Source organism: Microtus ochrogaster, chromosome 2 (assembly GCF_000317375.1).
Source record: "Microtus ochrogaster isolate Prairie Vole_2 chromosome 2, MicOch1.0, whole genome shotgun sequence".
Taxonomy (NCBI): domain Eukaryota; kingdom Metazoa; phylum Chordata; class Mammalia; order Rodentia; family Cricetidae; genus Microtus; species Microtus ochrogaster.
Genome location: NC_022010.1, coordinates 43,156,305 through 43,168,228, shown reverse-complemented (window position 1 = coordinate 43,168,228; position 11,924 = coordinate 43,156,305). Strand labels below are relative to the sequence as shown.

The following is an 11,924-nucleotide window of genomic DNA, read 5'->3' as shown; positions in this document are numbered from 1 at the left end:
TTGGATGAGAAAGAAAATGGATTGGGTGAGAAGCTCTAAAACTAGTCTGTCCCTTAGCCGTCTGTGTAACGGTAAGATATTCTCTGCAGGCCTCATTTCCTCATCTGCAAACATGGCGTAGAGACCCGAGGGACCTGAGGAGGCCAGAATGGGATGTATGGGATAATCTAAACCAGGTGTCTATTTGTCAACAGTATGAACTAAAATCTTAGCTGTCCCCTACCTAGTGACTATGCTGGGCCTTAAATTCCACAGCCTCATTGAAGCTGAAGGTGGAATTCAGACAAGAAAAGGCTGGAAGTTATCAATCATCACTGCATGCTGTTGTACTGCACAATCTTGACATCTCACAGATCGCTTGAGACACTAGCAAACAGAGAAACTAACTCCATTGCCATCAGGTTAGGAGTGTTGGAGGATGTGGCCCAGTCTACTGATGGGGGAAGGCGCTACCTCAAGAGGTTTCAGAGGAGAAGTCTCTTAGTATGTGGTCTAGAGACCAGTCTTGTGATATTTTGGTGAAGAATGTGGCTGCCTTTTGCCCTTGTCCTAAGAGTCTACCTGAGGCTCAAGTGAAGAGTTTGGGATAAATTTTGTTGGCAGAAGAAATCTCCAAACAGTCTAGTACAGACTCTGAGTGTGGACATTAGTGGTAACTCTGATGGAGATTTCTGATGAAAAGAGCCAGCTGAGCAAGGAAAAATATTTGAGGAGAAAAGGGCACCAGAAAGTGGAATGGAGCTAAGTCCGTATCCAGGGAGATAAAACACATGGACTAAAGGCAGTGGTGACCTCAGCACAAGATCCTACCCAGGTAAATTTCCAAGTTTTAGAGTCAGCTGGGCAGGCTGGGCAGTGGTGGCACACACCTTTAGTCCCAGCCCTCGGGAGGCAGAGGCAGGTGGATCTCTGTGAGTTCGAGGCTGGCCTGGTCTACAAGAGCTAGTTCCAGGACAGGCACCAAAACTACAGAGAAACTTTGTCATCCCCCCCCCCCCCAAAAAAGTTTAGAGTCAGGTGTGGTGGCACACACCTTTAATCCCAGCTGGGAAGGTAGAGGCTGGTGGATCTCTGAGTTTGAGGCCAGCCTGGTCTACTGAACAAGTTTTAGGAGAGCCAAGCTTCCGCAGTGGGTTACAGAAGGCTGGTGAATATACAATTGAGAGAGGGGGCCATGTATCAGCTCTAGCAAGCAGCAAAAACATCTGGCCTCAAACAAAGTGGAAGGTGAGGGTGGATATCCAAAGGCACCATTTGACCTCTACACATGTGCCATGGTATGCACACACCTGCACACACATACACATACAAACACACCGATACACACACATACAAAATTAAAACTAAAAAAAATTAAAACTAAAGCAGGGTTCTCATTTAGTTACATGGAAGTAAATTATAGTTGTTGATATAAACAACAGGGAAAATCCTGAATGCATTTATCCTTTGGTGTGTATGGATTGTGTGTGGTCATGCAAATGCATGTGTGCACATACGCACGTGGAGCTCAGAGATCAGTATCAGGTATCATTTTCCCCGTGGGCAGAGTCTCTTACTGACCCTGGACCTCACAAATTCTTCAAGACTCGTGGTCATCAAACCCCAAGGGTTCTGTCTCTCCTTGGCCAGTGCTGGGGACTATGAGTATGCTCAAGAGCCCAGCATTTACAAACTCAACTACTCATGCGTGGGCAGCAAGCACTTACCCAGCCGAGCCATCTCCCTAGCCACTGAAACCATGTTATCTCTGAGCATGCCACTTACTACAGGTAAAGAGAAAGTACTAGTTGGATTTTCCTGGTTCCCCCCCCCCCCACCTCCTGGACCCACGGCTCCCCAAGGACACTGGCTAATATATTAATGTGAGAACAGTGCCATGTGAGGCAAGAAAATAAGTCTCATACAACGCCGTGACATAAAACATAAGTGCCTAAGCCTATGTTTCCCCTAAGTAGCCTTTCTATGGGCTCTTCCTAGTCACTTACCCAATACATGGATTCGTCTGGTATCTCGGTGCCGTGTAGGAAAAAGGAGAGATGTCCTTGTCAACAAAAGACCCAAAACCCAACCGGAAGTTACTAGTGAGCTTCCTCATTTCCTCAGCAAGCTTGGTGCCCAGGCTCCGGATGTTGTCCAAGTCATCCTTCATGGAGAGGGACAGGTCCATCAGGTAGTAGAGGTCTACGGGATAGTCCTCCACCTGGCGCACCTGAAGCTGGAAGGCTGTCTGATCCCCTGCGATGACAGAGAGGTCACCCTCGTTAGAGGCCACGTGACTCGCTGAGATGAAAGGGTGGGTTCTCACTCCAAAGACCTTTTTCCCACACGGGAGTAGTTATGCTGTAGAGCGCTTGTCTGACCCCCCACCACCACCACCACACATACAAACACACAATTAAAACTCTTCTTTGTCTTGGATGAAGGTGCACCACCAAAAAGAAAGACTTTCTTGGAAGTGAATATGGTGTTGAGAGAAGCCCCAGGTGGTCTTCTCCAAACTGTGTCATGTCAGTGCATCTGAAGAAGGGTGGTGGTGTTCTGTCTCTCAGCAAAAAAGACCCTGGGTAGCTGTGAACACAGAGCAATATGCCCATGCAAACTGGGTTGAAAGTCACAGACCAACAGAAAGCAAAGGAATTAACAGGAGGGAAGCCATGAATGAGAACTGGCGTGGGAGGGCTGACAAAGACAGCAACTTGGGGCCGGGGAGATGACTCAGGGAGGAAGCACATTTGCAGTGCAGACATTGGGACCTGGGTTCAAATCCCCAGGACATACATAAAAAGCCAGGTGGGGCCTAGCACATTTGTGAGGCGCAGAGACAGTAAGATCAAGACTGGTGAAGTTTGCTGGGCTCTAGCCTAGCTCCAGATTTAGTGATAGGACTATGTTTCACTTGTACACACACACACACACACACACACACACACACACACACACCCCCCACAGATCTAAGAATAGGAAGAAGACTTAGGAAGAAGAGCTCCAATGGAAGAGCCTAAAAGAAGGCAACAGCGGGGGTTAGGTAGGGAGAATGGTAAAATTACTAAAATTCATAAGTATATCTGTGAAAGTGTCAAAGATTATACACATACTATGTACAGGATATATACTGTATTTACCACTTAACAAAAGAGCAAAAGGAGAAAAGATACTACCAAACTGTGTGCTAAATATAAGAAGAGAAAGTGATTAGGGTTCTCTAGTAAGACAGCCAGCAGGTATAGAAAGGGGGAATTAATTAAAGGGAGGAAGCAAGGAGACCTACTAGCTCACCCCCCTCCGCCCACCCAGGGTTTGGAGAGAGGCCCAAGTTAGGAAAGTAACTGAAGGATAAAAATCCCTAAATCACGTCTTTGTTTCTAAACACAAATCACTTCAAAGTTCTGCTCACTTGTCTGCCTCAGCTCGCTGGCCTGTCAGGTTGCCAGGTGTCCTGCTTGGCCTGGGGCAGAACTGTTCTTGAGCATTTAAAATTTGGGTATATTTTTTTGTGTGTACTTAAGAGATGCAAGAGCCAAAGTGCCCTCGCTACCATCCAAGGGATCCACACTTGGTTGTGCAGGGCCACAGCTCCGAAGCCTCTTGCACCCTCTTGGCTAAGCGTTACTCCGTATGCTAAGTCCTGGCCCTTGTAAGACATAGAACCCAATTCTCCATGCTCCCTCTCCTCTTCCCGATGGGAACAAGACATACTCCATAAGCTACCTGGACCTAGGTTTATTTAAGCATGACACCAGCAATGCTGGGATGCACCTCCAGGGGACAGCAGGGCCTAGAATGACAAACGTTTGCACAACAGACGTGCAGTAGCTGGAGTGGCATGGCTGTTTCTCCTGACTTGCTTTTGCATGCACTGTTCCAGCTGCCTCAAGATTGATGTAGTTTGGGTCGCCCGTTGGTGTGAACCTATTTTTAAAAACAATCAGAGTCTGACTCAGACAGAAGACTATTCAAGATTTCTCCCAAAATGAATTCCGAACTGCTATGGTATGCCTCTGGCTCCCATCTGGCAGACACGGCAGGTCCTTCCATGGGATGGATGCCTACTGCGGTTGGGGCAGAGGTGAGAAGTAGAAAAGAACCCAGAGAAGGAAGGTCGCCCCTACCCTGTGCGTACCCAGCTTTGGCCTTCGCACAGGCAGGCAGACCACAGGTGGAGAGAGCCTCTTCTGTCCAAATCCATGACCTCCTCAACACCTGCCCATCCTCCCAATTCCCCTAGGCCATCTTCTATCCAGAATGTACTACAACCTTACTGAAGTCTGCCATCTATTAACAGATGGAAAAGAGGCTTGGATTCAGGGAAGCTGAGAGGCTCCCCTGGCAGGGCAGCACCAGGCTCGGAGCTGGGAGAGCCAGGTTTGAACCCACACCTGGTCACTAAGGGCTCAGCAGGCCCCCAGTTTCTTTCAACCTGTGACTTAATTCTGCCTCAGTGAAGAAGATATTAATCATAGTGTGGATAAAAACCAATATTGCACATAAGGATCCAAGCTCTCACACAAGAAAATCTTTGGTGCCAATGCTTCAAAAAGTTAAAAATTACAAGCAATTTTAAATTAAAGTGATTCGTGCAGGGATAAAAAGAGACAGAAAGGTCTTGTAGAAACTCCAGTTTGCCTGGGCTATAGCTTTAGGCACGCAAATTTAACTCCAAATTTTCCAGCTATGAAAGCGAAGAAGGACGTGAGGTATAAAATCCAGATGTCCCTGCTTTGTACTGGGAAGTGGCCCACATCTTGGCACTAAATCCTAAGAGAAATAACTCACTGAGAGAGTGCACTCCCCACGGGGAAGATATAAATATTAAAGGGAGGGTTTCTCCCAGTTTGACAGAAAGAGACAGGGTGAGGAGTGTAGGACCAACCGTGCTGAGCTCTGGCCATTACACATGAGACTTTAAATGCCATGCCCTCCTACACGGGCTCTGGCCATCATGGAATGTGTTCCCTCAGCAGTTTTTGTGGGATGGAAACTCTCATCCACTCTCGGTGGGGACGTCACTCTGCGGGGAGGACACCGGCAGCCCAGCAAGGGTGGCGTCTCTGATTTGCAAATGACAGGGAGGCTGGTGGCACCAGAGCCATGTGTGGAGTGATTTTGCCAGGAAAAGGTCCGGGCTGTTTTCCCACCTTTCGGTGTGACTCTACTTAGACACTCTTCCCTTCCTCGCTTTCCCAGCAAGCTGCTGTGTTACACTGTCTGGGACTTTAACTGATGGCCTAAGCAAGGGGCACGAACCCCACCTTCACCCACAGAGCTGGTGTGTGCCTGCTTCTGGTGACAACATCCCAAGCCACATGCCTGGATCTGTTATCCCCCCCACCCACCCCCAGTCTCCCTCTCTACCTGCGAGCCCTACAGGCTTGCACAGCTATTGCTATTCCACATAATCCCCACCTCGGGACCAGCGGCAGGATCAGAGAAACGCAATAAAGGGGAACTACAAAGAGAAGCTGATCTCCGGCACCTGAGAGAAAGGAGGTCCCCACCCTTACCCCCAGCTCAGCAGCCCCTCCCTCAACCCAAAGCCCCTCTCTCGCCCTGTTTTCATGACTTCACAGCGCCCTGTGCTGCCTGTGGTTAACACAGGATTCCTGCCCACGCTCCGCTCCTAAGTACAGGTTCTCCCACTGTAATCAAGTACTAACTAGCCGCCTGCCTGGAAGGGATTTTAACACTTTCTTTGCTCTGGCTTCCCTTTAATAAGAAAGTCTCCCATTTGTCCTTGGGAACAGGCATCAGATGGGAAACCCTGCTAGACTGAGAACAGAGTTCCAAGACTGGCTTTGTTCACAAGTCAAGACATGACAGGATCTTCACAAATAAAGACTCCTGCCATCTTCAGATAAATGGTGGCGGTGATGGTGGTGGTGGTGGTGTGTGTGTGCATGTGTGTGCATGTGTGTGTGTTCCCATTGTGCATCCAACACGAGGAGGTCAGGGAACAATATTCCAAAGCTGGTTCATGCCTTCCACCTTGTTCAGTAATGGGGTCACTCCTGTTTCTGTATTTTTACCCATATACTCCTGGCTGCTGACCAGCAAACTCGGAGGCAGTTTTCCTAATTTTCCTGTTTCCACCTCCCATCTCAGCAATGCTAAGGGTACATAGGACACTGCTGTATCCAGCTATTCATGTGGATCCCAGGGATCGGAACTCAGGCCATCAGTAAAATTATCCTCTGACTGGGCGTGGTAGTGCACACCTTTAATCCCAGCACTTGGAGGCAGAGGCAGGTGGATTTCTACAGGTTCCAGGCCAGCCTGGTCTACAGAGTAAGTTCCAGGCCAAAAAGAGCTACATAGAGAAATCCTGTCTCAAAAACAAGGTGTCCTCTCTCCTCCACACACGCACTGGGGCACATGTGTAGCGCAACACACACACACATCATGCATGCACAACACAAACAATAATAATACACTTTTAAAAAAGAAATAGTTAAGAAACTAAAAGTTTAAGGTGAATAACTAACTCGAAGGAACCTTTTGAGTGTCCTGGTGTTTGAAAACCATCTCTGCCTTTGCTTATCTCTCTAAGCTTTACTTAAAATGCACGTCCCAAGAATTTCAAGCTTTTTGCTAAGGATTTTTTTTTAAAAAAATCTTATCCTGACATACGGTTTCCAGTGCTGAAATAAAATGGAAAACATGATCCTTGTATTTATACAAAACCCTGCTTAAAGTTTGGCAGTTCTTCAGAAAGTTAAATACAGAATTACCATATGATCCAGCAATTCTACTCCTAGCTATAGACCCAAAATTATTGAAAACACATGGCCCCCAAAAATCTTGCACATGAATGTTCAGAATTACCCAGTGGAAACAGTTTGTCCGTCAACTAAAGCGCAGCCCAAGAACATGGCGCATCCTTTGGCCATAAAAAGAATGGAGTAAGGGGCATGGCAGGACCTGCCATGGAGGGTCAAGACAGGAGGGTCACAAATTCCAGGTCAGCTTGAGCAACACAGCGAGACCCTGGCTCAAAAGCACCAGCTGAAAGCACATTTCACAACGTAGATGAATTAAGGGCCGAAGTTATATAACGGAGGAGGAGTGTTTGGTGAGGGTAGCACTGTAGAAACGATGGTTTAGAAGGGGACGGATAGTTTGTTAGTTCGAGCTGCTGGTGGGAAAATGATCTGGAATCAGACAGTGTGATGCTTCAGTCAACTTAGACCAGTGACCCGAACATTTTAAAATGATACAGTCGTGTGATATGTGAATTACATCTCAATTTGAAAAACAGTTTTAAAATACTACTTAAGAACTAATCAAGGAGGGCTGTCAGTAAGATGGCCCCGAGGGTCACAGCACATTGCCTCTGAGCCTGACGGCCTGGGTCTGATCTCAGATGGAAGAAGAAAAATGACTCAGAAAAAAGTTGTCCTCTGACGTACACACGCACAAATAAAATGCAATTAAAAAATTTTTAAAATGGAAGGGGAACTGGAAGACAGCTCGATGGCTAAGGGCACTGGCTGTTCTTCCAAAGGATCTGGGTTTGACTTCCAGCACCCACATGGTGTCTCTAAGCCATCTGGAACTTTTCCAGGGAATCCAATGCCCTCCTCTGGCCTCTGGAAGCACCAGGCATGGATGTGGCACAGAAATACATTTAAGGCCAACATTTACACACATAAAATAAATTTTTTTTAAAATAAAAGCAATAATAAAAACAAAGGGCCAGAGAGATAGTTTGCTGAAAAGACTGACAGTCTGAGCTTGATCTCCAGATTCATATGGTAGAAGCAGAGAACAGATTTCCACAAGCTGTTCTATGACCTCCGCACGTGTGTACACAGGCACACAACTGGAAAGATGGTGGGTGGATGGATAGATGCATGCATGCAAGGATGGATGGATGCATGTGTGCAAGTATGCAAGGATGAATGGATACATGCATGGATGCATGGATAGAATTGTTTTTGAGATAAGGTCTCACTATGAAGCACTGGCTGGCCTGGTACTCGAAATGTAGACCAGGCTAACTTTGAACTTATAGCTTTTCCTCTGCCTCCCAAGTATTGGGATAAAGATGTATGCCACCACCACAGGCAAAGAAATGTAACTTTTAGTGGCTGAACCACCTCTCTAGCCCAAGATAAATTAAAAAAAAAAAATTAGAATAAGGGAGGAAATCCTTCCCCATTTCCCTTTCCCTACCCCCCACTCCAATACCCAGCCCCCTCTCTTCTCCTTCAGACCTACCCTAAGATGGTAACCTGGCCTTCATGGGGTATCTTTCAAGTCATGCTTAGTCTTGTTCTTGGCTGATCTTGTGTAAGTGTTCCTTTTTACTTAACAAATGCTATTTTGAGGTGGCGGCAGGGTATGAAAGTAGCGCTATAGCTTTACATTGGAAGAGCTAATCCCCACCCCCCTGACAGTTACCCCCTCGACAAGAGAGCTCCCTGGAGGCAAGAATCCACTCAGTAAACTGAGATTTTTGCTAAGTACAACATCCACACCCCCTCTCCTGTTCTGCCTGTTTCTCTTTGTAAATATTAAAACTGTGTCTTCAAAATTTTGAGAGGCATCATGGGTTCAAGAGTTTCTGTCTTTAGAAATAAATTTACAATGATGCTAGAACTTCAGAGATTCCAATTGTCTTCAGCCCCCTCCAAAGCCTTCATCTCTACCAAAACATCTTTGTGGCTTGTGTGTGTCCCTATGGGGAGGCCAGACCCTCAACACTACCCTTCCAGTGCTGAACTTCTTCACCAATCCTCCCAGAGCTGGGCCCTCCCTCACACCTGCCTGACACTGCACTCACTGAATAACAGCCGATACTGTCCTCGCTTTCTATCTAATACTGGAAACCGCAGAATAATTAGCAGGATGTGTGACTATGTGTGTGTGTGTGTGTGTGTGTGTGTGTGTGTGTGTGTGTAACTAAATATATATTTAGTGTATATATACAAGCATATATATATACACACACACACACACACACACACACACACACGCACACACACACACACATTTTCTACCATAACACTGTGTTATTTTGGGAGGGGTCAGGGTTTGCTTGTTCATTCTGTTTGTTGCAGAAGAGATGATGTGTGCCTCATGTATGCACGCAAGGCCTCTACTACAATCTTAAAAAAAAAACCTAGCCAAGCTATTCCACCTGACCTCATCTCCAGCGACCTTATACTCTGCTTCCCGGTATGAACCTTTCCTCCCATTACCATGTCCTGGCTCTGACCTCAATCAAGCCCATTTTCTACATTAGCACACCCCACCCATTGGGCTTTTGTGAGCCCCTGGCACACAACACACCCTGAGGAGCACTCACCTGGTCGGAGGCTCACAGCAATCTCCTGCGGTGTCATCTGGATGACGTCAGAGCCTGTGGCACTGGAGCCCTTGCTGCTGAGGGGTAAGCTCCGAAGGACATGGGTGCTGCTGGTGGGACTCTCGATCTCACCTCCACAGCCATTTCGGATGAGGTTTGCTTTCAAGTCACAACGAGAGGTGACAGACCGTGGATTGCCGAAGTACTGGGTGGAGAAATAAGACAAAAGCAGGCAGCCATCAGGGTGGGGCCTGAAGCCCGCACTCTGTCTTCACTGTTCAAAAGCAGACAACGCCTCATGAGGATTCAGAGGATGGACCAAAGCGCCTGTTACCCGGGTCTGCTGTGACCTAATGTTAGCATATAAAAGGATTGCTTCCACTCTCCATTTTGGTGATCAAATGCTCCTGTCTACACATTCAGCAAGAGGAAGAAATAGGCTGGGTTTGTAGCCTGGTATAAATAGTGCTTGCCTACATTGCAAGACCTGGGTTAGATCCCAGCACCGTGCAAAAAGAAAAGAGCATGAAAGGGCAGAGGAAAGAAAAGCAAAGCTACATGGGAGCATATGTGTGAACACACAGCATCAGCGCTGTGCTCCTAGAAGCCTTTGCCAGGCGGTGGGGGCGCATGCCTTTAATCTCAGCACTCGGGTGGCGGAGGCAGGCAGATCTCTGTGGGTTTGAGGCCAGCCTGGTCTACAGAGTGAGGTCCAGTACAGCCAAGGACAGCTAAGGCTACATAGAGAAACCTTGCCTCGAAAAACCAAAAGACAGGGTTTTTCTGCATACTACTTACTGTCCTGGAACTTGCTCTGTAGACCGGAGATTCAGGTGTGTGCCACCACCACCACCTGGCTGAAGTCTTTTACCATTAAAAAAAATAATACACGGGGGCTGGAGAGATGGCGCAGAGGTTAAGAGCACTGGCTGCTCTCCCAGAGGACCAGCAACCACGACCAATTCCCCTGGCAGCTCACAACCATCTGTAACTCTAGTTCCAGGGGACCCAACAACTTCACACAGATGCACATGCAGGCAAAACACCAATGCACATAAAATAAATTATAAATGTTGCATTTTTCTGATAAGGTAATCTTACAATCTGGTAAACTTAAACCATAAGAAAAAACATGGCTCATCACTCACTTACAAAGAGTTATTTATAACAAACAGGAAAACAGGAAGACTAAGCAGAAATCCCAAAGCACGTAGACTGTGAAGACAAGGAACTGGGGTGTAGCTCAGTGATGGAACACTTGCCTGGCGTGCACACGACCCCTCTACACAGGGTAGGTGCAGAGGGGGTGAGAGGTAAAGGGGGGGGTGTGTATTTTCTCTTCATTGGGACAAAATGAGCAGTAGACTAAAAATACTTCCATTTTCACCTTTACTGATGCTTAGATGTGATGAAGTGTTGATGAGAGGCTCAGTGACATTCCCAGCCCTCAGGAGGCAAGAAGACCAGGAGTTCAAGAGCTCAGCTACATACCAAGACTGAGGCCAACTTGGGCTACATGAGACTGTCTCAAAAAACCTGAAAGGAAAAGAGAAGAGAGAGGGGCCAAGGAAGGTTGAGAAAGATTGAGATTGGGTTGGTTGATTCTTAAGTTGGATTTGGGAGCAAGGAAAGCCAACATGGGACACCAAGAGTTTGAGACATTAATTTTAAAATGAAAAAAAAAAAAATCTGTTCTGCTATAAACTATGACACCTGTGCAGAGGAGTTTTGGGGAAAGGGTCTGGTTTTTTAAATCTGGTTACTGTTTGTTTGAAGGTCAGCTGGCTACCTGTAGCCTAAAATGACCTTAAATTTATGATCCACCCACCTCTGCCTCCCAAGTACTAGGACGGGTTTTATAAGGTGCTACAGGCAAAAGACAGGGCTTCACGCTAAGCAAGCACTCTACCGGCTGAGCCAAAGTCCCACCAGGAAAAGACATTTTACGGCAAAGGCAAAGCGAGCCCAAGCTGTTCTCCCTTCTGTAGCGGGGTGGACACCAGCACTGGGCCACACAACCCCTGGCTGCTGGCAGTAAAGCAAAGCTTCAGATGAGTCAGTATCCCCAGCCCGCCGAGTCAGAAGCCAGACTACTGGCAGAAGCGTTAAGAATCCAGTGGGGCACCACCTCCATCACGGGTGCAGCTGTCCCAGGACGAATCAATGACTCTGAGATTCTCTGCAAACTTTAAGGCTAAAAAGTCAAGAGCTTTGGGAATGGTAGCTCCCATCTATAATGCTAGCACTTGGGAGGCAGGTGGATCTCTGGGAGTTCAAGGCCAGTCTGGGCTACACAGTGAGACCTTGTGTCAGGGGTGGGGGAGTCAAGAAGATTTTAAAATTTATGATTGTTTTTGCCCAAGCTGACCTCAAGTTTCCTGACTGCTGAGATTGTAGGCATAACCATCACACCCGGCATGCAGTATTTTAAATAAGTAAAGCAGATGCACTCTCCTGGACCCATGTGGTTATTTTGTTTCTAGGTTTTATAATGATTGGTGTTTCCAATTTTTTTTTTAATAATTTATGTGTTTAAGCACTGGAGAATCATCACTGTAAAAAAAATTCTTAATGACTACAGTCTATAAACATGGAAGGGGAGTGTGTGTGTGTGTGTGTG

General features: G+C 46.9%; 1 protein-coding gene across 2 annotated transcripts in view; it reads right to left on the bottom strand.

The window, feature by feature from the left end:
* Nucleotides 1–11,924, bottom strand: part of Itgb5 (integrin subunit beta 5) — a 118,960-nt gene that overhangs the window by 81,875 nt on the left and 25,161 nt on the right. The window contains exons 3-4 of one of the 2 annotated variants that reach the window (XM_005344871.3): nt 9,305–9,509; nt 1,986–2,235 (exon numbers count right to left, since the gene is read on the bottom strand). In XM_005344871.3, the coding sequence (XP_005344928.1) occupies nt 1,986–2,235; nt 9,305–9,509 (455 nt within the window). The remainder of the gene's footprint in view (nt 1–1,985; nt 2,236–9,304; nt 9,510–11,924) is intronic. The other variant, XM_013351687.2, reaches the window with a different exon arrangement.